At 38.8% G+C, this 27,906-nt stretch overlaps 1 protein-coding gene across 1 annotated transcript in view; it reads left to right on the plus strand.

The window, feature by feature from the left end:
- LOC124776986 (xanthine dehydrogenase-like) overlaps positions 1 to 27,906 on the plus strand; it is a 437,142-nt gene that overhangs the window by 393,409 nt on the left and 15,827 nt on the right. Inside the window, exons 24-26 of the mRNA XM_047252231.1 lie at positions 824 to 985; positions 6,287 to 6,383; positions 27,519 to 27,629. Coding sequence (XP_047108187.1) covers positions 824 to 985; positions 6,287 to 6,383; positions 27,519 to 27,629 — 370 coding nt within the window. The remainder of the gene's footprint in view (positions 1 to 823; positions 986 to 6,286; positions 6,384 to 27,518; positions 27,630 to 27,906) is intronic.

Consider the following 27,906-nt stretch of genomic DNA (forward strand, 5'->3'; position numbering starts at 1 on the left):
AGTCGCAGAAGCTCCGTTTCATAAAATGATATTTCTGCTGTAAACTTTTCAGCCGTCTTCTGACTGACCTGACAGACTGAAACTACAGTCACTGTATCTGGGATTTTAAAGACAAAAGCTGTGTTGCTCCGTTTGAATTCACAGAATACACAACGGCGAGATGTGTTACTCACTAGCAACAATCTTTGTATCAGTAGCAATGATTCTTCTGTGGACTGGATGTGTGATTAGACACTGCATCCTTGCTTGGGTGTCAATGAGATGAACTGTGGAAAACATCTTGACAAAACATGGAATCTGTCCCTATCTTGGATTATCTTGGAAAGATGTTGCTACCGTGCAGCTTCTATTGATGCGTTAATATCCCACATGGATTAAGTGTCTAGCCATAGATTCAGTTCATGCAAACATCTTTGTCGCTGAACAACATCTGTGGCCCTTGTGTATTCTGTGGCCACAACCACAGCTCTCATATGTCACGCATCAGTCTGTCAGCTCACAAAATAGATGGCTGAAAAGTTTACTATTGAAAAATCAGTTGAAGTAATGGGGTTTGTGTGGCTGCATGCATGACATATAATGGATACATTAATAAAAGTTTGAGAATTTAATACCATTGTGCAAACTTCTGATATTTTGCAAGACTGTCAAGTGTCTTGCTGATGCAAATTGTATTTACACTGATTTTGACTCTGGTTTGTTTGAATTCTTTGTTATCTTTTTCATCTAATTTTTCTCCAAATTTATTTTTGAAATGAGTGCTGATTTAAGGTTGCTTAGAGAAGAGTGGTTAAGTTCTAATATTATTTTATGGAACTTCCAGATACTTCGAGTTGATTTGACAGAGGATGCAGGTGAAAGTTTGAGTCCTGAGATTGACATTGGTCAAGTAGAGGGAGCTTTTGTTATGGGACTTGGTTACTGGTTAACAGAGAAAATGGTGTATGATCCTGAGACAGGAAAAGCTTTGACAAACAGAACATGGGTAAGTAATTAAACTTTTCTCAGACCTCCTTCCTATTTTGGTGACTAGGACTCACAGCATAATTGTAATTGTATGTTCTGTTAACAGGGAAATCTGCCACACCAAAATGCCTATACATCCTGAGTAGATTGGTGGCATAAAATTCTTCTGTAAGACACAAAAATGCCACATGTGTTTATTACCAGTGTTAAATAACAAACATTTTTTTCTTTGAGTTATTATGTATTTTTTATATGAAGACATAATAACTGATGGAAACACTCTTAAACATGTCAATCTTCTAATATAAGGAGCAGTAATTAAAGTTAACATATATACTGTGTGCCGCATATGAGGTCTGTTGCATTATTTCCAGGACGCTGTAAACTCCCTACCAGCATTCACTATTGCAGTTTATCAAATGGTCATTGGATTCATAAACTTGTGACAAGGCTCACATCTGTATACAGCATTTGCCATAATAATGTCTTTGTGCCTAAGCAAAAATACATTGACCAAAATTATATATTGTGTGAAAGGGGAAAATCTGAAATAAGAATAGTTCTGTAGTTAAGCTACACTATTTTTTTTCAATTTCTTTTGAAAACACTAATTCCTTTCAGCTCAAACTCGCACACATTCACTTCAGGAAGGACAATCCTGCCCTTTGTGCAGAGAAATGAGCGTATTAGTCATTTCAAATTAATTGACTGAAAGTATGAATAAATCATTTGCACTTGTGAAACTCTGTAGTAAACCTCCTAAGATTTCTTGACAATAACTTTTATTGTCATTACTGAAGCACGCCACAGTGAAAATATTAATTAAACCTGACAAATTCAATCTGACCATAATAATTTGTGATTCCTCAAACTCTAATATAGATTATGCCATCTATACTAATAATAAATCCTTATAACCATTGTGTCTGTCTACCTGTGTTTGAACACGCTACTATCAAAAACCACGTTACTGGATGAATTTTCAAGGGGTTTTCACAGGTCACTTAAAGGAAAGAAGATTGGGTTTTACGTCCCATTGACATCAATGTCATTAGAGATGGAGCACAAGCTCAAATTGTTTCAAGGATTGGGGATGAAACCGGCCATGCCCTCTCAAAGGAACCATCCCAGCATTTGCCAGGAGTGATTTAGGGAAGTCTTGGAAAACCTAAATCTAGATGGCAAAACACAGGTTTGAACCATATCCTCCCAAATGTGAGTCCATTGTGCTAGCCACTGCAAATCACTTGAGCATAGTTTGGTGTACCATATAGGCTTTTTAGTTCATGAAAATCAGATCACAGGAAAAAAAAGATACCATGATTGAAAGTTTTAACTTTCTTGTGTCTCCATCTGAATATACTACTCTCCAAAACTACAAGAGAGATTTTTATGGGGTTTTCACTGGTAACTTCGCCGTAGGTGGGGACACCACATAGGCTATATTTAATCAAAATAACGTCACAGGAAAAAAAGACGTACATGTTATAAAAATGTAAAAACTTGGTATACATATCACTTACTGTTGGGAAAGTATCACTGTGGGGATAAGAACCACCTACCTATCAAAGAGGTGGGGGTGGGGGTGAAAAAGAAGTGTAGGCCACAACACCCCAATAACTCAGATTTTATTAATCCAGTATTTGAGAAAAGAGCATGTAGTGAGTTGCAACAAACTTTACATGTATTTTCAAACCTTTAAGAAACTTTTTCTCCCACTCACATGATGATGAAAGGGTGAAAGTTCGTCACTTACTATAGTTTCGCATCAGACATGGCATTTTAATTTATTACTTCTTTATTACTAAGTGTACTGTGATACAATTTGCTCTGTGTTCACATATACCACTGAATTCACCTGCAAAATTATCTATATATGACTCTTAGTTAAGGATATATGACGTCATAAACACTGAGGTGCTTGAAAAACTGGTGCATCTTGCATGACGTTTAAATTTATTATTACTAACCTACTGAACCAATTTTGATAAAATTTGGCAAGGATCCTGGGATCCTTGGATCCTGGGGAATAACTTAGGCTACTTCACAAAGTGTTTAACACAAGATACTTATTGATTTGATGAATATTATGTGAATTATCAAAAAATATTTATGCTTTAAAAAAGCTATTTACTCTTAGACTTTTGAACTTTATTGTATTTGTGAAAATGCTTTCCTTGGTTTGTATGTACTACATGATATGATTCAAAGTAATTAATACAGTGCTTATACAATTGTCATTGTCTTTAAACCACATTTCCATACTATTTATAGCTGCTATGTGCACTATCCAGTATTTCAGAATGAGAGCACTTAGTGGCCTGCAAAAAATTTTACACATAATTTCAAACCTATACAAACTTTTTTCACTGATAAACCTCACAAAACAATGAAAGAAAAAAGTTTATTACTTACTACATTTATGCTGTTCATGCAATAAAACTGTCATGAAAGACATGACGTCATGATGTTTACATTTATTGCTTCTTTGCTATTAACTATATATGAAACACATTTAGAACACAATATCCACACATGCTGCTGAATATACCTACAACCTTATATCATTCTAAGACATATAGTTCTGAAGATATGAGGGAAGGGGAGGAGGAGATGGATAGGTAGTGGGGGAAGAGGAGATGGACATAGAAAGGAAAGATGAGGAGATGCGTAGAAAAGGGGGGCGGGGGGAGGGGGGGGAGGCAAAGAAGGCAGAGAGAAGTGGAAGGAGGAGATGGATTAATAGAACTGAAATAAATATATTCCAGGGCAATGATGGGTACTCATCAAGCCAAAAGTATAAATAGTCATCAAAAGTCAGTCTTTACATAAAACTCGTGCTTTTACTGACCTGTATGACAACAATACCTTATAAATTTAATTAACAGATACCTCTCCTCTGATGAAACCAATCATTCGACTCTCCAAACCTGTATTGTCAGTTCATACCCCTGCAACGTCCAGTCTCATTGTAGACATTTAGCAGCCTACAGACAAATACTAAACTAAACTCCTCCTGAACAGGCCATGAAGGCCCAATGGTACTGACCAGCCGCCGTGTCATCCTCAGCCCATAGGCGACACTGGATGCTGATATGGAGGGGCCTCTGGTCAGCACACCGCTCTCCCGACTCTATGTCAGTTTCCAAGACCGCCACAGACAAATAGTAGTGGTAATAAGAAGTACATCATTCTATTTAACCATGAGTGTATGTGGTTTGATTTCATTATGATGCACACCTGTAAGTGCTATAGAGTTTGGAAAAAATATAGACAAACTAGTGAGTTATTGTAGGTGTGTATATTCTGCAGCAAGACAGAGCAATCTGTAAATTTGTGCAACTGGGAATGATAGAACTGCGAAGAAACTTGCCATAACTAAATTAAGAAACCATTAATAAAAGCATACACTGGGGAAAATTGAAGACTACTGTAGTTTCTAAATTCTCATGTCTGCCACAGAAAATGAGCAGTGGGAACATAGGACAAGAGACACAATACATCATAAGGGAATAAACTGCTACTTTAGTAATTATATTGTTATTGTCTCCACAGTTCTGAGCCAGTCCTTTTTTTCCATCTGTTTTATGTTTTTTGTACTTTTTCCCATGACCCTAACTTTTTGATTGATTGTTTTTGAGACACTGGGTCACATGGCTTTAATATGCCAAATATTCTCTGAGACAGCTACACAGTGCAAACAGGTTTCCAAAATAGTACCAACAGTATTGTCTCATAATATTCTCAAACAACTAGAGTGACAATTCAAATGCAGCAGCATAGGTTGGATCTTCTGGCAAAAAATATTTTTTATCTTGCAAGCACGCTTAAAAATGGAAATGAGATTAGTGGAAACAGTGTTATTGTAATGGTAATGTTTTCTAAATAAATAAATAAAAACTTGATTATGGCAAAAGATTTTTTATGTTTGCAAGATCAAACATCTCCCTGTTTCTCAACTGGAAGTTGGTCTGCACATTTTACTCATGATGTGATTGTAGCTCTGTCATAGCCATGTATTGTGAGAAAACTGAGCATTAGCGTATACTTATCTTGAGACTTGAGCTGGTTGGCATGGAAAATGTGTAGTTGTCTGCTCCAGGTTCTGACTTTCCAATGTGTAGTTTCTATATAAAATGGGTCTGTCATTTCCTAGAGAAAAACACTGATTGTCTAATTCCCATGAAGACTTTTGTTTATTCAGTCAGCGAGTTCATGTCAGCTTTAGGTGATAAAAAATTTCACAAGAGGCAACACTTTGACATAAAAGTGTACTACCAAAGTACATCTTCCATCTTTAACACCCAAACAACTTCTGCTTTTTAGCTTCTGAGTGTGAAACAAAGTGGACTTATTCTGAACTTAAATAAGCAATTACATTTCAATCTCCTTATGCAGGTGAAATGGAAGACAATATCAATGATAAAAACTGAACAGACACTGATGCTTTTCAAGAACTAATTCTAGATTGAATTGATGTTAATTAATTACAAAAGTATGAATTATAGATCCTGTGTTTAACAGTACAATGAAAATGGCTCTAGTAGCAGTAGTGAGAATTCTTTAAACAAAGTTACGTTTGTATGTTTGTATTTCTCTGCAAGTGACTTTCGAAGTTTTGGGTATTACTTTAGAAGCATAAAAACCCAAATGGAAATGTAGTATCAGCAGTTTTGCAAATCAAATGAGTTTAGCACAACTCATATTGAAATTGCTTCATAACCTATTACTTTTGAATATTTGCATTTTTTCAAAAGTGGTTGTAATCATGGCTAATCATAAGAATATAAGCCAAATATTATGATATTATGTAGACATAGGTATCACAAGTGTTATATGCTGACAAATGAGTGTGGAAATGATAGTAAAGAACCTGTTCCACGATGACAGTTAATACACTATTCGATATCTGATCAGATTCTCTATTTAAGTAACCAATACTTGGCCTAAAATGTTACAGAAGTCAGGTAAAATGTTGTTAATGTACTAACTACAAAACAAAATGAAAACATTACCAAAATGTGGTATGTAGAACAAAACAGTAAGACTTTTCTGCAGAACTGTATGTCTTGTGAAAGACTGATAAGAATAAGGTGATAAGAAGTATTGTATATGGAGCCATACAGATTGTCATCTCTCACTCCATTTCTAAGTGGAGCATGAAAAATGGAGACACATAATGGTATCTAGAACCTACCCAGTGTTTTGTATTCTACTGTAACTTGTAGAGTTTAATTTATTAGCTCAATACTGTATATATTTACAAACTTTTGTGACATCCGTTACATGTTTCTTATGATCTAACACACCACATTTTCAGAATTATAAGCCACCTGGAGCAAAGGATATTCCTGTTGACTTTCGAATTAAGCTTAGAAAAAATGCACCCAATCCAGCAGGAGTTCTTCGTTCTAAAGGTAATGTAAAAATAATATATCCACTTTTTTATGTTTATTGATGAAGGCATTTTAGAAAGTAACTGTGAACCGAATATTTTGAGAAAACTATATTTCAAGTCAAGGGAGTAAACACGAGGCGTGGATGCAAATTATAGTATTAGTTCTATTCCAGTAGTAGCAGTAAGAAGAAGATGATATACTTTTCATGTCCTATGCATGAATAGGAGGCATAAGGACAAGTTAGAAAATCTGTTAGCAGAAATGTAAGATGGTTCACCAGCACACGGTGACAAATCCCTGTGGTTACTGTGGTCAGGTGAGACACTGGTTTTGGGTAAAATTCAGACAGACAATAGTACAACGAATGAAATTGAAGACTCTTAGTTCATCTTTTGAGGATATACACTGAAGAGACAAAGACACTGGTACACCTGCCTAATATCGTGTAGGGCCCCCACGAGCACGCAGAAGTGCCACAACATGACGTGGCATGGACTCAACTAATTCTGAAGTAGTGCTGGAGGGAACTGACACCATTAATCCTGCAAGCTTGTCCATAAATCTGTAAGAGTACAAGGGTGTGGAAATCTCTTCTGAACAGCATGTTGCAAGGCATGTCCAAAAATGCTCAATAATGTTCATATCTGGGGAGTTTGATAGCCAATGGAAACATTTAAACTCAGAAGAGTGTTCCTAGAGCCACTCTGTAGCAATTCTGGACATGTGGGGTGTTGCATGGTCCTGTTGGAATTGCTCAAGTCTGTTGGAATGCACAATGTACATGAATGGATGCAGGTGATCAGAAAGGATGCTTGCATACGTGTCACCTGTCAGAGTCATATCTAGATGTACCAGGGATCCCTTATCACTCCAACTAAGCACCCCACACACCATTACAGAGCCTCCACCAACTTGAACAGTCCCCTATTGATATACAGGGTCCATGGATTCATGATGTCTCCATACTCATACACGTCCAGCTGCTCGATACAATTTGAAACAAGACTCGTCCGACCAGGCAACATGTTTCCAGTTATCAACCATCCAATTTTGGTGTTGACGGCCCCAGGAAAGACGTAAAGCTTGGTATCATGCAGTCATCGAGGGTACATGAGTGGGCCTTCAGCTCCGAAAGCTGGTATCAATGATGTTTCATTGAATGGTTTGCAGGCTGACACTTGTTGATGGCCCAGCATTGAAATACGCAGCAATTTGCCAAAGGGTTACACTTCTGTCATGTTGAACAGTTCTCTTCAGTTGTCATTGGTCCCATTCTTGCAGGACCTTTTTCTGGCTGCAGTGACATCAGAGATTTGATGTTTTACTGGATTCCTCATATTCACAGTACACTTGTGAAATGGTATTATGGGAAAATCCCCACTTCATCGTTACCTCAGAGTTGCTGTGTCCCATCGCTCTTGCGCTGGCTGTAACACCACATTCAAACTCATTTAAATCTTGATGACCTGCCATTGTAGCAGCAGTAGCTAATGTAACAACTGCACCAGACACTTGTTGTCTTCTATAGGTGTTGCCGACTGCAGTGCCATATTCTGCCTATTTACATATCTCTGTATTTGAATATGAATGCCTATAACTGTTTCTTTAGTGCTTCAGTGTATATACAGGGTGGTCCATTGATACTGACCAGGCCAAATATCTCATGAAATAAGCATCAAATGGAAAAACTACAAAGAACAAATCTCGTCTAGCTTGAAGGGGGAAACCAGATGGCGCTATGGTTGGCCCGTTAGATGGCACTGCCATAGGTCAAACAGATATCAACTGCATTTTTAAAAATAGGAACCCCCATTTTTAATTACATATTCATGTAGTACGTAAAGAAATATGAATGTTTTAGTTGAACTACTTTTTTCGTTTTATGATAGATGGTGCTGTAATAGTCACAAACGTATAAATATGTGGTATCATGTAACATTCCGCCAGTGCGGACGGAATTTGCTTTGTGATACATTACCTGTTTTAAAATGGACCGTTTACCAATTGTGGAAAAGGTCGATATAGTGTTGATGTATGGCTATGGTGATCAAAATGCCCAACGGGTGTGTGCTATGTATGCTGCTCGGTATCCTAGATGATATCATCCAAGTGTCCAGACCGTTCGCCAGATAGTTATGTTATTTAAGGAAACAGGAAGTGTTCAACCACATGTGAAATGTCAACCACGACCTGCAACAAATGACGATGCCCAAGTAGGTGTTTTAGCTGCTGTCACGGCTAATCCGCACATCAATAGCAGACAAACTGCGCGAGAATCGGGAATCTCAAAAACGTCGGTGTTGAGAATGCTACATCAACATCAATTGCAACCATACCATATTTCTATGCACCAGGAATTGCATGGCAATGACGTTGAATGTTGTGTACAACTCTGCCACTTGGCACAAGACAAATTACGGGACGATGACAGATTTTTTGCATGCATTCTATTTAGCGAGGAAGTGTCATTCACCAACAGTGGTAACGTAAACCAGCATAATATACACTATTGGGGAAACAGAAAATCCACGATGGCTGCAACAAGTGGAACATCAGCGATCTTAGTGGGTTAATGTATGGTGCGGCATTATGGGAGGAACGATAATTGGCCCCCATTTTATCGATAGCAATCTAAATGTGCAATGTATGCTGATTTCCTACATAACGTTCTACCGATGTTACTACAAGATTTTTCACTGCATGACAGAATGGCGATGTAGTTCCAACATGATGGATGTCCGGTACATAGCTCGCATGCGGTTGAAGCGGTATTGAATAGCATATTTCAAGACAGGTGGATTGGTCATCGAAGCACTGTACCATGGCCCTCATGTTCACCAGATCTGACGTCCCTGGATTTCTTCCTGTGGGGAAAGTTGAAGGATATTTGCTATCGTGATCCACTGACAATGCCTGACAACATGCGTCAGCTCATTGTCAATGCATGTGCAAACATTACGCAAGGCGAACTACTCTCTGTTGAGTGGAATGTCGTTACACGTATTGCCAAATGCATTGAGGTTGACGGACATCATTTTGAGCATTTATTGCATTAATATGGTATTTACAGATAATCACGCTGTAACAGCATGCATTCTCAGAAAGGATAAGTTCACAAACGTAGATGTATCAAATTGGAACAACCGAAATAAAATGTTAAAACGTACCTATGGTCTGTATTTTAATTTAAAAAAACCTACCTGTTACCAACTGTTCGTCTAAAATTGTGAGCCATATGTTTATGACTATTACAGCGCCATCTATCACAAAGGGATTTGTTTATGTACTACACGAATATGTAATAAAAAATGGGGTTTCCTATCTTAAAAAAAATGCAGTTGCTATCTGTTTGACCTATGGCAGTGCCGTCTATCGGGCCAACCATAGCGCCATCTGGTTTCCCCCTTCAAGCTAGACAAGTTTTGTTCTTTGTAGTTTTTTCGTTTGACGCTTATTTCGTGAGATATTTGGCCCAGTCATGATCAGTGGACCACCCTGTTTGTATATACCGTATTTACTCGAATCTAAGCCGCACTCGAATCTAAGCCGCACCTGAAAAATGAGACTCGAAATAAAGGGAAAAAAAAATTTCCCGAATCTAAGCCGCACCTGAAATTTGAGACTCGAAATTCAAGGAGAGAGAAAAGTTTTAGGCCGCACCTCCATATCGAAACAAAGTTGGTCCATTGTAATATGAGACACAATTTGTGATTTGGTTTGAGTCGTAAGCTTAACAGTTAAGCTTTACCAGGTAGCCATTGCTATGCGGCAGGCGCTCCGTCAGTATTTATATGGGTACCATTCCTTTTTCACGTGCTTCGTCTGGTTTGAATCGATTGCTTATTTTGCTTTGATCTGATATGTGCCATTTTCTTTGTTATAGGTGTTTACGCCACTCTAAGCTGAAAATGCATTACTGTACTGTGTCATGCACTGTTTGTCGGATTCTGATAGTGCGTGTTTACGGCCTGTCGCCGCTCGCGGCATGGCTTGCTTTTGTGCGCGCTACCGCCGCTTACAATCTGAAAAAAAAAAAAAAAAAAGAGAGAGAGAGAGAGAGAGAGAGAGAGAGAGAGAGAGAGAGAGAGAGAGAGAGAGAGGAATCGTCTTATTAGTGAAACAATGGCAAGAGACTGCTATTTGTTGTTACTTACACTGCTGCTTTCTTTGATAATGATCAACAAGAACCAAATAATAGACTGCATATGATAGAACATGTTCTGAATGATAGTTAGGCGAAAAGTTTTCTCCGTTTGAAAATCTTTGCAGCCGCTTCTTTAGTGCATCAAATTCTGCACAGAAATTAGTCATCTTAGATTTAAAAATCTAGTCAGTTGCCCTGCTTCATTTCTGACTGTATCACTATTAGGCATAAAAATAATACGAATATAAACATGACACGATACGTATATTCTTCCGCGTTTTCTGTTGTCCCGCTCTAGTTTCGTAGTTTATTAGGCAGACAGGATTTAAATGAGATAGCAGCAAACACGAAAGAATACATGGCAAAATGTTTATATTCGTATTATTCTTATGGTGAAGAGAATAGTGCATGTGATTCACATTTCATCAGGTTCCTATTAGCAACCTCACAGGTAGGAAAAAATTCAGAACGTAGAGTTGGCCATCCTGACAAACATCCCAAACAGTCTTGCCAGTCGTATTTTCGTAGTACATTGAAATTCTGCTACATTCGAAGATGAACAATACAGAATTTGTATTTACTTCGTTGGATAATGTATGAAAATGGTCGAAACTCGGGACGGAGAAAAAAAGCTCGTCTTCCACCTTTTTAAAATTTATTTATTGACGCAGAGGTTTTGGCGCCAGTATTTATCTTTGTGTCTACAAAGCATGCCTGTGTAGCGCTACATATATTCGACGGCAGAAGTTACTTTTGGCAGCACCTACTAACATTTTTCAGAACTTCCGCTTGCTTTGCACTCGATTCTAAGCCGCAGGCGGTTTTTTGGATTACAAAAACAGGAAAAAAAGTGCGGCTTAGATTCGAGTAAATACGGTAGTCATTCAGCATCAAACTTCACACTCAGTCAAGACGTAATCATATTCAACCAGATGTTGCCAAATCACCACAATACTGTTGGAAAAATGATTGTTAATTGTTTAGATTCCCTGGGGTTTACACAGGTTGCTGATCTAATTTTGTGAAGATTAATGAAAAATGTAAACTGAAAGCAGGTTAATATGGTTATCAGTGTAAAAATAAATGTACATTGATTTTATTTTGAATATGGACGCTCTCAACTCATTTATTTAAAATTTTACAATCATAGTTTTTTCAACAACTGAACCACAGAGAAGATATTATATGAAGCATAGGTGTCAGTCATTTTACAAAATGGATTTTTGTTTGATGCCCTTAACCTGCCTGACCAGATAGTGATATCAAATTGCCTTCCTGAAATTCAAATGTATAAATCTGAGAACACATAAATGTTGTTGTTGTTGTTGTTGTGTTCATCCCAAAAACTATCCATGCTAATATATCTTGGGCAAGTGCTTTCATATCTGCTACTGCACCCTACATACATTTGAGTCTGCTTACTGTCTAGGTGTGGTCTTGCTCTGTAATTCTTACATTCTGTACTTCCCTCCATTTCCAAATTAACTATTCTCTGATGCCTCAGGAAGTTTCCTGTCATCCATAAAGTTCTTTTCTTGACAATTTCATGTAGTATCTCTTCCTTAGTTGCTCAATCCAAGGATCTGATCTTCAGCTTTCTTCTGTAGCATCACATTTTTCTATCCTCCATTTCCATACACTATTCATCATCAATGTTTCACTGCAATATTAGGTTGCAATACAGATAGATATTTTCAGAAACAATTCCCTAATGATTAATTTATATTCAACATATGAAGTTTATCTTTTTCAGGAAAGACAGGAAAGATTTTCATCCTTTTACTAGTCTAAATTTCATATTCTCTTTACTTCTGGCATCATCCTTTTTTTATGTTACATTCATAGTAAAACTCATATGTTACTTTTAGTAGGTCTCTCTCAGTTTCAGATGATCTTACAATTCTTTTGCCACCTCTGTCAGAATTGCAATATTATCAGCAAACTTGAAATTTAATTTCTTTTCTCAGTTTCTTCTTGGTTTCAAACAATGGAAAATGCAAGCTAGAATAACAACAATTTGAATAATGAAAAATATTTTGACTTGTGAGTTTAGCAAGTACAATGTTAAGAGTTATTCTCAAAAAGTGCATAATAGTCACCTGTTGTTTATCCGTAGCTAGTTTCAGTTCATCAGTCACTTTTATAAGAGCAGTCATCGTCATGCTGCAGTTTTGTTGAAAACCAGACTGGTATTTGATGTTAAATAATTAATAAATAAACTGTTCATGAATTATGTTCTCTAGAGCCTTGGGTAAAGCTAGTAGATTGCAAATAAGTCTGTAGTCAAAGGGCTGTTTGGTAGTTTCTTCTTGGATAGTAGTTTCTTCTTGGATAGTAGTTTTATGAGTCTCTGCTTCCAGGCTGTTGGAAAGAAGCTGGAGGTCAGAGAATGTTTGAAAATATCCGTTATTTTGGCCAGTAGAGGATTGATGAGAAGATTGATCAATTGTACTGTTATATTATTGTTCCCTGCAACTGCCAAACAAATTTGTGAAATTGACTTCTGCACTGTGTTTGGGCTTACTGTACCAAACATTGATGCTTTAAGAGTATGGTTGGTCTGTGCACTTGTGCATTGGTCAAGTAAAGATATTGGCTTGGTGAAATACTCATTTATATCCTCAGTAGGAACTGGAGGTTCAGCTGCAGTTTTGAGTCTGCCTATTCCTAGATCTCATAGTTTCTGCCACAGGATAGCAAGTCTATGAAAGTGCACAGTTAGTGAGAAGGCTTACCTGAGCTTGGAATTTCTCACTGATTGATTAACTTGACTGAGTAGTTACTTGTAGATGAGATGATTATCAGAACCCATTTGTATGTTCTGTGTGCTGCATCTCTGACACACATAAGGTGTTTGAGGTGGTCTGCAAGGCATGGTGCAGGTTTTCTCCTTACCCTTACTATTTTTAGAGGAGCATGTTTGCCATGGAAATTATTTAGCCTCTTAGTGAAGTTGGATACTTTATTATTCATGTCAAAGTTATTTCCTGCCATTATCTGCCAAGAAATGTCACAGGCGTCAGCTGTAACCTCAGACATATTCATGTGCATAAAATCTCTAAAAGTCACCACTTGCAGTTTGATCTTTGGGCATTGTAATGAATAAGTCATGATTAGTACATCAGGAACAGACAAGCCAGCGCAGAAATATGATTGCTGCGAATTACTGTAGTTGGAGCTCTGGTTGCGAATATATTGATAAATGTACAAATGTCTACTGTATGACGAATAGGCCAAAGTGGAATCAGTGTAAGATTTGAGTGGGAAAGTATGTCCTCATATTTTGACACAAATGAAGAGCTGTTTAGAAAATTTGTGTTTGATATCTCCAGTTACAATTACATGTTCATACAGAGATTCAAGGTTTGAGAGGCCCAAATTTAGGTCTATTATATAATACATGGATGAGACAATTTATATTGAGCAGTTTAATCTCAATGAATGTACATTCATGCCACTCTTTCTCCTTTTTAGACATGAGCATGACCTTGGGGAACAAATGTGTAAAGAAGTGGGATACTGAAGTACTGAGGAATGGTGAGATGCTTTTGAAGTTCTCTGAGGCTATAGAAAGTGCAATAAAGAATGCCATTGTAGGCAGTTCAGTTGAAAAAGAATCGACATCTCTAAAAAGGGTGATTACAGAAGTTGGAGAGATTAACATAGGTACAAGGAAGAAGGCTGCAAATAAACATTGGGTAACAGAAGAAATACTTTAACTAACTGGCAGTTGAAGGAAGCACAAAAATATTCAGGGAAATTCAGGACTACATAAATATAAATCACCTAGGAATGAAATCAACAAGGATGGGAATTCACCTCTAAGTGCAGAGGGTAGACTGTGTATATGGAATGAGTACACTAAAGGACTCTACAGGTGGAAAGACTTATCTAATGACATGATTGTGGAAGAAATAGGTGTTGATATGGGAGACTTCGGGTGGGGGGAGGGGGGGGGGCAGTATTAGAGTTAATGTTTGATAGAGCTTTGGAAGACTTGTGATCGAATAAGACAGGAAGGATGGATATCATTCCTTCAGAATTTCTGACATCTTTCGAGGTAGTGGCAGCAAAGTAACATTCAAGCTCGTGTGTAGAACCCATGACTCTGGAGGCATACTATCAGAGTTTTGGAGAACTATTAATCTTGAAGATTGCAAGAGCAGATAAGTTTGAGAACTATCACACAATCAGTTTAATGGCTCATGCATCCAAGTTACTGACAATTATAGTATACAGAAGAATGAAAAAGAAAATTGAGGATCTCTTAGATGACGATCAGTTTGGCTTTTGAAAAGGGAAGGGCACCAGGAATTCTGACATTGTGATTGATAATGGAAGCAAGATTTAAGAACAAACAAGGCATGTTATAGGAGCTGTCAACCTGGAAAATCATTTGATAGTGTAAAATAATGCAAGATGTTTGAAATTCTGATAAAAATAGAAATAAGCTACAGGGAAAAATGGGTATCATACACAATGTTCAAGAACCATGAGGGAACAATAAGAATGGAAGAACAAGAATGAAGTGCTCAGATTAGAAAAGGTGGAAGATATGTATGCAGTCTTTCACCCCTACTGTTCAATCTGTACATCACAGAAGCAATGATGGAAACAAAAGAAAGGTTCAGGAGTGGGCTCAAGATTCATGGTGAGAGGCGCTCCGTCTGTATTTATATGGGTACCCTTCCTTTTTCGCGTGCTTCGTCTCGTTTGAATCGATTGCTTATTTTGCTTTGATCTGATAAGTGCCGTTTTCTTTGTTATAGTTGTTTACGTCACTCTAAGCAGAAAATGCATTACTGTACTGTGTCATGCATTGTTTGTCGCATTCTGATAGTGAGTGTTTATGGCCTGTCGCCGCTCGCAGCATGGCTTGATTTTGTGCGCGCTACTGCTGCTTACAATTAAAAAAAAGAGAGGAATCGTCTCATTAGCAAAACAATGGCAAGAGACTGCTATTTGTTGTTACTTACACTGCTGCTTTCTTTGATAATGAACAACAAGAACCAAATAATAAACTGCATATGATAGAACATATTCTGAATGAGAGTTAGGCGAAAATGTTTCTCCGTTTGAACATCTTTGCGGCCGCTTTTTTAGTACATCAAATTCTGCACAGAAATTAGAGTCATCTTAGAATTAAAAATCTAGTCAGTTGCCATGCTTCATTTCTGACTGTATCACTATTAGGCATAAGTATAATACGAATATAAACATGACACGATACGTATATTCTTCCACGTTTGCTATTGTCTCACTCTAGTTTTGTAGTTTGTCTCACTCTAGTTTTGTAGTTTATTAGGCACACAGGATTTAAATGAGATAGCAGCAAACACGAAAGAATACATGGCAAAATGTTGATATTCGTATTATTTTCATGGTGAAGAGAATACTGCATGTGATTCACATTTCATCAGGTTCCTATTAGCAACCATCTCTTCTCACAGGTAGGAAAAAATTCAGAAAGTAGAGTTGGCCATATTGACAAACATCCCAAACAGTCTTGCCAGTCAGATTTTTGTAGTACATTGAAATTCTGCTACATTCAATGATGAACAATACGGAATTTGTATTTACTTTGTTGGATAATGTATAAAAATGCAGTGGTTGAAACTCGGGGCGGAGAAAAAAGGCTCGTCTTCCGCCTTTTTTTTTTAAATTTATTTACTGACGCAGAGGTTTTGGCGCCAGTATTTATCTTCGTGCCTACAAAGCATGCCTGTGTCGCTACATATATTCAACGGCAGAAGTTAATTGTGGCAGCACCTACCAACATTTTTCAGAACTTCTGCTTGCTTTGCAGTCGATTCTAAGCTGGAGGCGGCTTTTTGGATTACAAAAACCAGAAAAAAAGTGCGGCTTAGATTCGAGTAAATACGGTAGGTTTGGAGCAAGGAATTCCCATCAAATTTTTTGTGGAAAAGGGAATCAAGTGCTCAAAAACATTTGAAATGTTGACAGTGGCATATGGTGAGTGTGCTCTAAGTAAGAAAGATGTTTACAATTGATGCAAGTTCTTCCAAGATAACCGAGAAGATGCCAATGATGAACCTTGCTCTGGACGCCCCAGCACATCAACAACAGATGATAACATCAAAACTGTGAAGAAAATTGTTTTGGAAAATCACCAGATTACCATAAGAGAAGTTGCTGAGGATGTTGGCGTATCAATCGGCTCATATCATGCAGTTGTTTTTTGATGTTTTGGGCATGAGATGTGTGTCAGCATGTTCCAAAGTTTCTCAGTTTTGATCAGAAGAACTGTCACATGAGCACCACTCAGGAGCTCTTGAATATCAGTGATGATTCTGATTTGCTCAAAAAGGCCATAACTGGTAACAAAACATGGGTTTACAATTATGACATTGAAATCAAAGCCCAATCCCAGAGAGCCAACACCAAAACAAGCTCGCCACATTCGATCAGATGTCAAAGTTTTACCCACTGTTTTGTTTCAATTACTGTGGCATAGTGTGCATCATGAATTTTTTCCTCAATGTCATACAGTCAATAACAAGTATTACCTTGATGTTATACACCATTTTCGAGAAGCAATATGCAAAAAATGTTCGGAATTGTGGAAAAACAAATCATGACTTTTGCATCACGACAATGCACCTGCTCATTCATCGTTGCTTGTGAGAGATTTTTTGGCCAGAAACAACACAACAATCATGCCTCAGCCACCACATTCACAGGATTTGGCCCCTTGCAACTTTTTTTTTGGTTCCCAAAACTGAATACACCTATGAGAAGATGAAGATTTTCATTGATTGAGGAAATAAAAACTGCGTCTCTGGAAGTAATCAAGTATGAAAAAGTGGTCGTGAGAAGTGATTTGAGGATTGGAAGAAGCATTGGCACAAGTGTGTTGTATCTGAGGGGGATTACTTTGAAAGGGACAACATGAATCTTGATGAGTAAATAAATATTTTTTAATAAGAATATAAAATCACCTTACTTTTTGAACACACCTCATATAGGGAAGTGGCATCAACACCGATAAGCAGAGTGTTGGGTTGCAAAGGAGCAGGAACTGTGGACAGTCGATGGAGGGAAGCGTTGGTGTCTTTTATGTAGGAGTGTTAGGTTACAGGTAATAGGCTGAAGGTGTTGGTTTTATTTTATTTATTTATTTATTTATTTATTGTTCCGTGGGACCACATTTAGGAGAAGTCTCCATGGTCATGGAACGAGTCAATACATGAAATTATAACACGATTGTAGAAACACATAAAATGAAACAAGTCGTTAGTTTAAATAAAGAAAATCAAGAATGTAACACTGGAATTTGCTTAATTTTTTATCTCTTCCAGGAGCTCCTCGACAGAATAGAAGGAGTGAGCCATGAGGAAACTCTTCAGTTTAGACTTAAAAGTGTTTGGGCTACTGCTAAGATTTTTGAGTTCTTGTGGTAGCTTATTGAAAATGGATGCAGCAGAATACTGCACTCCTTTCTGCACAAGAGTCAAGGAAGTGCATTCCACATGCAGATTTGATTTCTGCCTAGTATTAACTGAGTGAAAGCTGCTAACTCTTGGGAATAAGCTAATATTGCTAACAACAAACGACATTAAAGAAAATACATACTGTGAGGGCAATGTCAAAATTCCCAGACTATTGAATAGGGGTCGACAAGAGGTTTTCGAACTTACACCATACATAGCTCGAACAGCCCGTTTTTGAGCCAAAAATACCCTTTTTGAATCAGAAGAATTACCCCAAAAAATAATACCGTATGACATAAGCGTATGAAAGTATGCGAAGTATACTACTTTTCGTGTTGAAATGTCACTTATTTCAGATACTGTTCTAATGGTAAATAAAGCGGCATTTAGTTTCTGAACAAGATCCTGAACATGGGCTTTCCACAACAGCTTACTATCTATCCGTACGCCTAGGAACTTGAACTGTTCCGTCTCGCTTATAACATGCCCATTCTGTCTGATTAAAATGTCAGTTCTTGTTGAATTGTGGGTTAGAAACTGTAAAAACTGAGTCTTACTGTGATTTAGCATCAAATTATTTTCCACAAGCCACGAACTTACTTCATGAACTACATTATTTGATAATGTTTCAATATTACACACAAGATCCTTCACTACCAAGGTGGTGTCATCAGCAAACAGAAATATTTTTGAATCACCTGTAATACTAGAAGGCATATCATTTACATAAATAAGGAACAGCAGTGGCCCCAGCACCGACCCTTGGGGAACGCCCCATTTAACAGTGCCCCATTGGGACTGAACATCATTACCACTCTCAATATTGCGGAGGATTACCTTCTGCTTTCTGTTCTTAAAGTAGGAGGCGAACCAATTGTAAGCTACTCCCCTTACTCCATAATGTTCCAACTTCTGCAGTAATATTTTGTGGTCAACACAGTCAAAAGCCTTCGTTAAATCAAAGAAAACACCTAACGTTCTCAACCTTTTATTTAATCCGTCCAAAACCTCACAGAGAAAAGAGAATATAGCATTTTCAGTTGTTAAGCCACTTCTAAAACCAAACTGTACATTTGACAGCAAATTATGTGAATTTAAATGCTGCAGTAACCTTGTATATACAAGCCTCTCGATAACTTTAGCAAACACCGATGGCATAGAAATAGGTCTATAATTGTCAACATTATCCCTGTCTCCCTTTTTATAAAGTCGCTTCACTACCGAGTACTTTAATCGGTCAGGAAACCGACCACTGCTAAAGGAAAAGTTACAGATATGGCTAAGTACTGAGCTAATATACGTGGAACAATACTTCAGTATTCTGCTAGATACCCCGTCATATCCATGAGAGTTCTTGGTCTTTAGTGATTTAATTATTAACTCAATCTCCCTCTTGTCAGTATCATGGAGGAGCATTTCAGGTAACAGTCTCGGAACACTTTTTTCTAAGAGCGCTATATGATTCCCTGTTGGGACTAGGTTTCTATTTAGTTAACCTGCTATATTCAGAAAGTGATTATTAAGTACTGTACATATATGCGACTTATCAGCAACACGGACATCCCCACTACGCACTGATTCTATATCCTCAACCTGTCTCTGCAGACCAGCCACTTCCTTTACGACTGACCATATGGTTTTAATTTTATCCTGAGACTTAGCTATTCTATCTGCATACCACATACTTTTTGCCTTCCTAATAACTTTTTTAAGCACCCTACAATACTGTTTGTAATGGGCTGCTGCATTTAGATTTTGACTGTTTCTAACGTTTTGATATAATTGCCACTTTGTTCTACAAGATATTCTTATCCCTTTAGTCAGCCACCCAGGCTGCCTGTTTGTGCTAGTACCCTGTTTTAAACGTTCTAACGGAAAGCAACTTTCAAAGAGCACGAGAAAAGTCTTGAGGAAAGCATTATATTTATCGTCTACTGTATCAGCACTATAAACATCTTGCCAATCTTGTTCCTTGATAAGGTTTACAAAAGTCTGTACAGCAACTGGATCAGCTTTCCTAAAAAGTTGGTAACTATATTTGACATGTGTTGAAGCACAAAAATCTTTTAGACTTAAAATTTGTGCATCATGATCTGAAAGGCCATTCACCTTTTTGCTAACAGAATGCCCTTCTAATAATGACGAATGAACAAAAATATTGTCTATGGTTGTTCTACTGTTCCCTTGCACTCTCGTTGGAAAGAATACGGTTTGCATAAGATTATATGAATTAAGGAGGTCTACCAGCATCCTTTTCCTTGCACAATCACTTATACAATTAATATTGAAGTCACCACAAGAGCAGTGATTCTCTGTGTGGTGGCACAGTAACCAGTCACAATGAGACATCCTGGGTGGTTGGGTTATGAACTTTAGGAAGCTTATGGAAGTTGGGAGTGCAGGGAGTGGTAGGTGTGAGCAGAGAGATAGATGCACCTAAAGATTTGTGGAATGAGTGAAAGATTTGTGGTATGAATGGAGATCCCTCCTACATTTCTGGAACTGGGTCACTTTGGCAGGGCTTGTAGGTAAAAGTATGTAACATCTGGTAAAGTCCCTTCACCAGGTAATCCCTTCAGTTCATAACCACAGTAGTGTATCATTTGTTGGCAGGTATGATCAGTTTTAAGGTGTTGGACTGTTCTTTCATGCAGATGTGAGGTGTTTTTCATGTTGAGGAATTTTAGGAATGATGGTGAGGCAAGGTTTGAGACTCTGGACAAGGCTGTGGGATAATTTTGACCTGTAAAGGCTTCAGTGAGACCCTTGACATATTTAGAAACAGACTAGTTGCCAGTTCATATGTGAGGACCACAGGTAACTAGTTTGTATGGTAGTGATTTATTGCTGTGGAATTGGCGGCAGCTGTTGATGTGGAGGTATTGTTTATAGTTGGTAGGTTTGATGCTGACATAGGTACTGATGTAGCCACCCTTGGCTTGTTGGGCTGAAGAGGACAAGTGATGTGAGTGGGTAGAGAAGAAGTTGAGGTTCTGGTGGAAAGAGGATAGGATGTACTTACCCCCAGACCATATCACAAAGGTGTCATCATTGAATCTGAACCAGGTGAAGGTTTAGGGATTCTAGGTGGTTAGGAAGAAATTCTCTGGAATACGTTAGAATTGGATTGTACCATGTGAATGCCAATTGCTGTACCATGAATTTATTTGTAGGTGATGAATTCAAAGGAAAAGTAGTTGTGGGTGAGGATATCGTTGGTCATAGTGATCAGAAAGGAGGTTGTAGGTTTGGAGCCAGTCAGGGCTCGGAAAAGGTAGCACTAGTCAGGGGTTGGAAAAGGTAGCACTCAGTAGCAGCAAGGCCATGCACATTGGGGATGTTAGTCTAGGGGAGGTGACATCAACACTGATGGGTAGAGTGCCGAGTGGCAAAGGAACAGGAACCCTAGAGAGTCAGCGGAGGAAATGCTTGCTGTATTTTATATGGGAGAGTAGGTTACAAGCAACAGGCTGAAGGTATTGGTCCACAAGAGCAGGGATTCTCTCTGTGGGAGCACAGTAACCAGCCACACTGTAGTGTCCTGGCTGGTTGGGTATATGAACTTTACGAAGCTTGTTGGAAATAGGCCTGCTGGAAGTGGTAGGAGTGATGAGAGAGATAAAGTCAGAAAGAGGTTATGGGATTGACCTAAAGATTTGAGGAGCAAGTGGAGATCGTGCTGGATTTCTGGAATGGGTCAAGTTGGCTGGGCATGTAGTTGGACATATATATGAGCTGGCAGAGTCCTTCCACATGCAGCTTATAACTACAGTGATGGGGACTTTGTTGGCTGATAGTATTATAAGTTGAGAATCAGTTTTTAGGCGGTGGATTGGTTTCGATGTTATTATGGAATAATGGTGAGGCAAGGTTTGAGATTAGGAAATTTTGGTAAGTTAATGGATGATTTGGGACCAATGGGGTGGATCGTGTTTGGATGGAAGAATGACCTGTGTCAGAAAGGGTTCATTGTTAATTCAGGATTGAGTCTGACTGGTAGCATTAAAGATGAAGAAGTTTATCCAGTGTAGGGACTGGGAGAAGTCCTTTAAGAGGCCCAGCATGGTTGAATTTGGGCATGTGGCCTTTGGATAGGATTGATATTTCTGTGTGAGTGAGGCTTTTGGAGGACATGTTCATGACTGTGTTGTGGGTCTGTTAAGTCCCTGGCTTCTGTACTGTGGCAGGAGGGAGTTTTTGAGGATGTGTGGGTGGTAGATAGTGGTAGTGTAAGGTGGGAGTATGAGATGAACAAATTGGACAGTTCTTTGAGGTTGGGTTGTAGATGCTACTCTAGTTTCTGTTCTGGAGGGCAAAGGCTTTAGTCTGGGAGATGGTATGCAGAAATTTGGGAGTGCAGAGCAGGAGAATTTTATGGAAGAAGAGGCAGTAGTGCAAGGATGTTTGGGCCTGATTTATATGGTTCAGGAGGACTAGGTTGATGAGGGCTGTGGACTGATGGAATCTAAACAGATAGAGATCATTGTGGAAGAAGGGGATGCACACAGAGAGGGGTAATTTGATGGTCAGACCATCTGGAGGGATCCCATGAGCTAGGCAACAATGCAGGAACAGGCTAAGCACAGGGAAAGTTTTCTGTATTGGATCCGATCAAAGGAGCAAGGATCCATAATCAAAGATAAAAAAAAGTAAAGACATGAAAAGAATCACAAAAAAGATTAAATACATGAAGTACAGTGAAAAAGGCTAAACTTGACTGAGTAGGGCCTGTAATAAAATTAAGAAAGGCTAAAATTGAAGAGAAAATGTAATGAGATCTAAGTGTGGCACAGAAAGATACAGAAAGACATGCAAAATATGCATCATATGTCTACATGGTCATGCGTATTGTTGGTGCAGCATCAAGAGTTTCACATTCTTCGTACCAATAAATTATCCCAGGATCTTCAAATTTATCATACTATCTTCCTTCACCCTCACGTTTTCATGTATCTTCCTACAACACATGTACATCACTGCATCCATTACCTTACAACTGTCATCTCTCATTCAAACATGTACCTAACTGACATCATATAATTCAGTTACATGTGCTTCCCTCTCTGTACACACACGTCCATCCACTGACCAGCACCTCACTCTATTATCATCTTTTGTTTATTTTTTCACATTGATGCTGTTCTGTTTTCACTTGAATTCTGGTTCATTATTGTTTGTCACCATAGGTCTTACTCACTCAGGTTTCATCTTTCTCACTATGCTTCATCTGTTTCATCTTTTTGTGACATATTCACATATTTTTACATAATTTTATACATTTTTACTCATTTTTTATCCTCCACTGTGGATCCTTGCTCATTCCATCTGCACCTACGCGAAAAAGTTTCTTATCACTAGCCAGAAACCAGTCCTGCATTCTGTATTTGAATTGTTGCCTAGCTCATGGAATTCCCGGATCGTCTGACCATCAATTATACATCTCAGGACCAAACATTCTAGCACAACCGCCTCTCCATCCATAAAATTCTCCTGCTCTGCGATCCCAAATTCCTGGGTTCCAGTTCCCAGACTGAAGCTCTTGTCCTAGGAACTAGAGCAGCCTCAGTCCAAAACCAGTAGTGAACCCTTTCTGATTCAGTTCATTCCTCCATCCAGCCCTGAGCCACCTCCACTGCCTCCAAAACACACCCTGTTAACTTTCCAGAATTTCCTAACCTCAAACATTGCCTCGCCACTATTGCCCAAATCCCTCCACATGGAAACCAACCTCACATCCACAGAAAGAACTGCAATCCACCACGTAAAAACTGATCTTGACCTTATAATCCAACCTGCTGACAAATGATGCCCCATTTTGGTAATTAACCACAGATATTACCTGATGAAGGGACTTCACCAGATGTCAGATACTTCCATCTACAAGCCCTGCCAATGTGACCCCATTCCAGAAATATAGTAGGATCTCCATTCACTCCACAAACCCTTTGGTCCAACCCAGAACCCCTCCCCTGAGTCTGTCTTTCTCCTCACCCCTACCATTCTCCACATTCCCAACTTCTACAAACTTCCTAAAGTTCATAATGCAACCACACATGATGCCCCATTGTGGCTGGTTACTGTGCCCTCACAGAGAGAATCCCTGCTCTTGCAGACCAACACCTTCAGCCTAACACACATAACCTACCCTCCCATATAAAAGACACCAACCCTTCCACCCAGTGACTCTCTGCAGTTCCTATTCCTTTACTGCCCAACACTCTACTAATCAATGTCAATGCCACTTCCCTCTATACTAACATCCACCAATGCCCATGGGCTTGCTGCCACTACTGATCACTACCTTTCCCCACCACTAACTGACTCCAAACTTACTACCTCCTATGTGGTCACCATGCTAATTGTGATGGTGGTTTGAAAAGTTTTCAGAATCACCACGAGAGGTCAGCACTAGTGCAATGAGTTGTTCACGTGATATTCATTGGACTATTTCCTGTAAACACGTGCCACATTGGTGCTCTTGGAAGAGAGCTGTGGTGGAGACATGGTTCTGTTGTTGTTCCCGAGTAGTGATTTGTGAAGATGGAAAAAATTGAGATTCAAGCAGTGATTAAGTACTTCATAAAGAAAGGTATGAAAGGCAGAGGACATTCATGCTGATTTCCTGAATACACTGGAGGCCTCTGCTCCCTCATATTCAACTGTTGCCAAGTGGACAAATGAATTTAAATTTGGTCAGGAGAGCTTAGATAATGACCCATGCAGTGGTCGGCGAAGATGTGTCACTACTCCAGAAATCATTGCAGAAATGCACAAAATGGTTATGGAGTATTGCTGATTGAAAGTGCATGAAATTTCTCATGCTTGCTAGATGTCCTCTAAAAGGGTATATCACGTTTTAACTGAAGAATTAGAAATGAAAAAATTATCTGCAAGACGGGCACTGCGACAAAACAGTGTGCGTCTGCACACATGTACCGTCACCATGGCAAAATTACATGAACTAAGGTATGAATTGTTGCCACAGCCACCTTATTCACCTGCTATGGCTCCATCAGACTTCTATCTCTTGCCAAAAATTAAAATTTTTCTTGGTGGATGAAGATTCAGTTCAAACAAAGAATTGATGGGCGGAGCTGACAACTATTTTGCAGGCCTGAAGGAAACTGATTTTTGAGATGGGATCAAGGCATTAATCTACAAAGAGACTACATTGAAAAATAAAAAAAGTTTCAGTGATGTATGTACTTTTCTCTATTCTGTTCCAAGAACTTTTCAAGCCACCCTCGTATATCCTCACTCACAATTACTTCTTCTTTGAGGGTATCACCTGCAAACAAATTCATGGTATAGCAATTGGTATCTGCATGGTGCCATCACACTCTAACCTGGGGCATCTAGATCAGTTGTCATCGAACTGCAGTCCACGGGCTGCATGCAGCCCTAATAAGTATTATGTGGCCCATGATTCTCAGCTGTATTTTATAATAATAAGCTTGTAGCAACTAACAGCCCAATCCAGAAATGTCAACTAATGTTAAGAGTTGTGGTTTTCTTTATCAGTAACAAACAAAAATACAGAGACAGTAATATTTTAAGATGAGCTTAATTTTAATTGATGCTAGTGTATTTGAACATGAGATAAGTAAAGTAAGAGAGGTGTAAGTAGTGTGATCACTACAGGGTTAGAGGATGTGAAAGAGGGAATAGTTTGTTGTTTGCCTGCCTATACTGACAACTCAAGAGTGTATACAACACATAATGATCAGCTGATAAGGTATTAACTTTGACACGGAAGTGACCATAGTGGTCACACTGCTTGCACCTCTCTTACTTTATTTATCTCATGATCGAACACACCAGCATCAGTTAAAATTAAGCTCATCTTAAAATATTACTGTCTCTGTAGGTATTTTTGTTTGTTACTGATCAGAAAAACTACACTCTTAAGAAGCTCTTAACATTAGTTGGCATTTCTGGATTGGGCTATTAATTGCTACCTTTATATTATAATAAAATACAGCAGAGAACTGTTGGCCACATGAATACTTGTGAGGGCTGCATGCAGCCCATGGACTGCAGTTTGATGCTGCTTCCACAACAAGTCATCTTTCTTGATGTCAGCCTCCTCCTCAAGAATGGTTACATCAGTACCTCTGTCCACATCAAATCTACCAACAATTAATAACACCTCCACATTGAAAGCTTCCATCCATTCCACACCAAGAAATCAATTCCATACGCTAGTGACTCTCACATCTGTAATGACAACCCTTTCTTAATATGCCAAGGGTCTTACTGAAGCCTTCACAGAATGAAATTATCCTCCCATTGTTGTCCAGAAACAAATGTCCTGTGTCTCATCTCATGAATCACCTTCCATCCCCCAGATACCCATTGTTTGACCACAAAAGCGCTCTCATCTTGTGACTCAGTAATCCCCAGGCTTGGAGCAACTGAAACTCATTTTCCACCAGGGTTTTGATGACCTCTCTATGCCCTGAAATGAGAGATATCCTCCCCACCCCTCCCACAGTGGTATTCCACTGTCCACCCAACCTATGCAATATCCCTGTACATCCATACTCCACCCTTCTTCCTTGAAACCCCTTGCCGCATGGTTCATATTGCTGCAATAGACCTAGATGCAAGACATGTCCCGTCTAGTCTTGGCAGGGGCATCTCCTACCCCATCAAAGGCAGGGCCACTTATGAAAACCAACTTAGCTGCAACCACTGTGCCACGTTCTGTATGGGTATGACAAATAACAAGCTGTCTGTCTTCATGAATGGCCACTGCTAAACTGTGGCCAAGGGACAGTTGTAGCACCCAGTTTCTGAACAGTTCCCAACATGATGTGCTTCACAGACTGCTTTGTAGGAACTCTCCCCACAACATATCCTTCATTCTTGTAACCCCCTGACCTCATCCTTTGCTGGTCTGTCTCTCACATGCCTATCCCCTCTCTTGCTCCCACTCCAGTACTACTCACATTTATTCTGTCAACAAACCTACATAGTCCTTCCCTTTCTCTACATATTTCTTCTCCCTTTCCTTCTCCCCAAGCACAGCGTCCTGGTGTTGCTCCTAGCAGCACTATCCTGTCCCCACCATATCCATGTTTGCTCCCACAGGCAGCAGTAGTACCTTCCCCCAACCCTACCCGGAGTCCACCTCTCTAGCCACACCACACCTCTTCCTTGCACCCGTTATTGCTGCTCACACCAAATGTAGTCAGTTACACTTTAGTTTCTGGAGGCAGTAGCCTGTGCTCGTGAGTTGTGAATGTGTGTGTGTTTTGTACTTCTGCAGATGGATTTTGTCCAAAAGCTGAAATATTTCTAGCACTCTTATTATTGTGCCCATCTGTGATTCAGTACCTTTTTCATGTGGTGAGTAGCAATCTGTCCTTTCGATATTGTTATTTTTCTATCATGGACTCTCCATTGTTTGATTTCATCTTCCACATAAATTTGAAATGTCTTGACTGTTCACTTCTTGTAATGTTATAAATTAGGTGTTAATGTTTGAAACACACACAACTTATTTTTTCACATTACTCTCTGAAAAATAAAGTATTACAATAAATTTGTTTTTAGCAACTGGTGAGCCACCAATATGTATGAGCATAGCACTGCCTATCGCTATAAGACATGCTTTGAATTCAGCACGACAAGATGCTGAAAACACCACTGAATGGTTCCAAATGGGTAAGTTTATTCAAATTCACTGTTACCCTTTATTAATTAAAGTAAAATTTTCAGTAAAGATTTTGAGGATGTTTTATGTGTTATGAATCATACTAAAAATGTAAACTGTAATTATCTTTCCAAAAATTTTGAAATTAAGAGTTTTGCAGTTTAGATTAACTCTGATTTGATCTCTGAGACTTCTTGGTGTAAATGATTTATGGTGTGCTTCAGGGTGTACAGTCAAGGTATTTTTTCCATTGTATACACAGAGAATTTGTGACACCTGACAACTTAT

This window comes from Schistocerca piceifrons, chromosome 2, assembly GCF_021461385.2.
Source record: "Schistocerca piceifrons isolate TAMUIC-IGC-003096 chromosome 2, iqSchPice1.1, whole genome shotgun sequence".
Taxonomy (NCBI): domain Eukaryota; kingdom Metazoa; phylum Arthropoda; class Insecta; order Orthoptera; family Acrididae; genus Schistocerca; species Schistocerca piceifrons.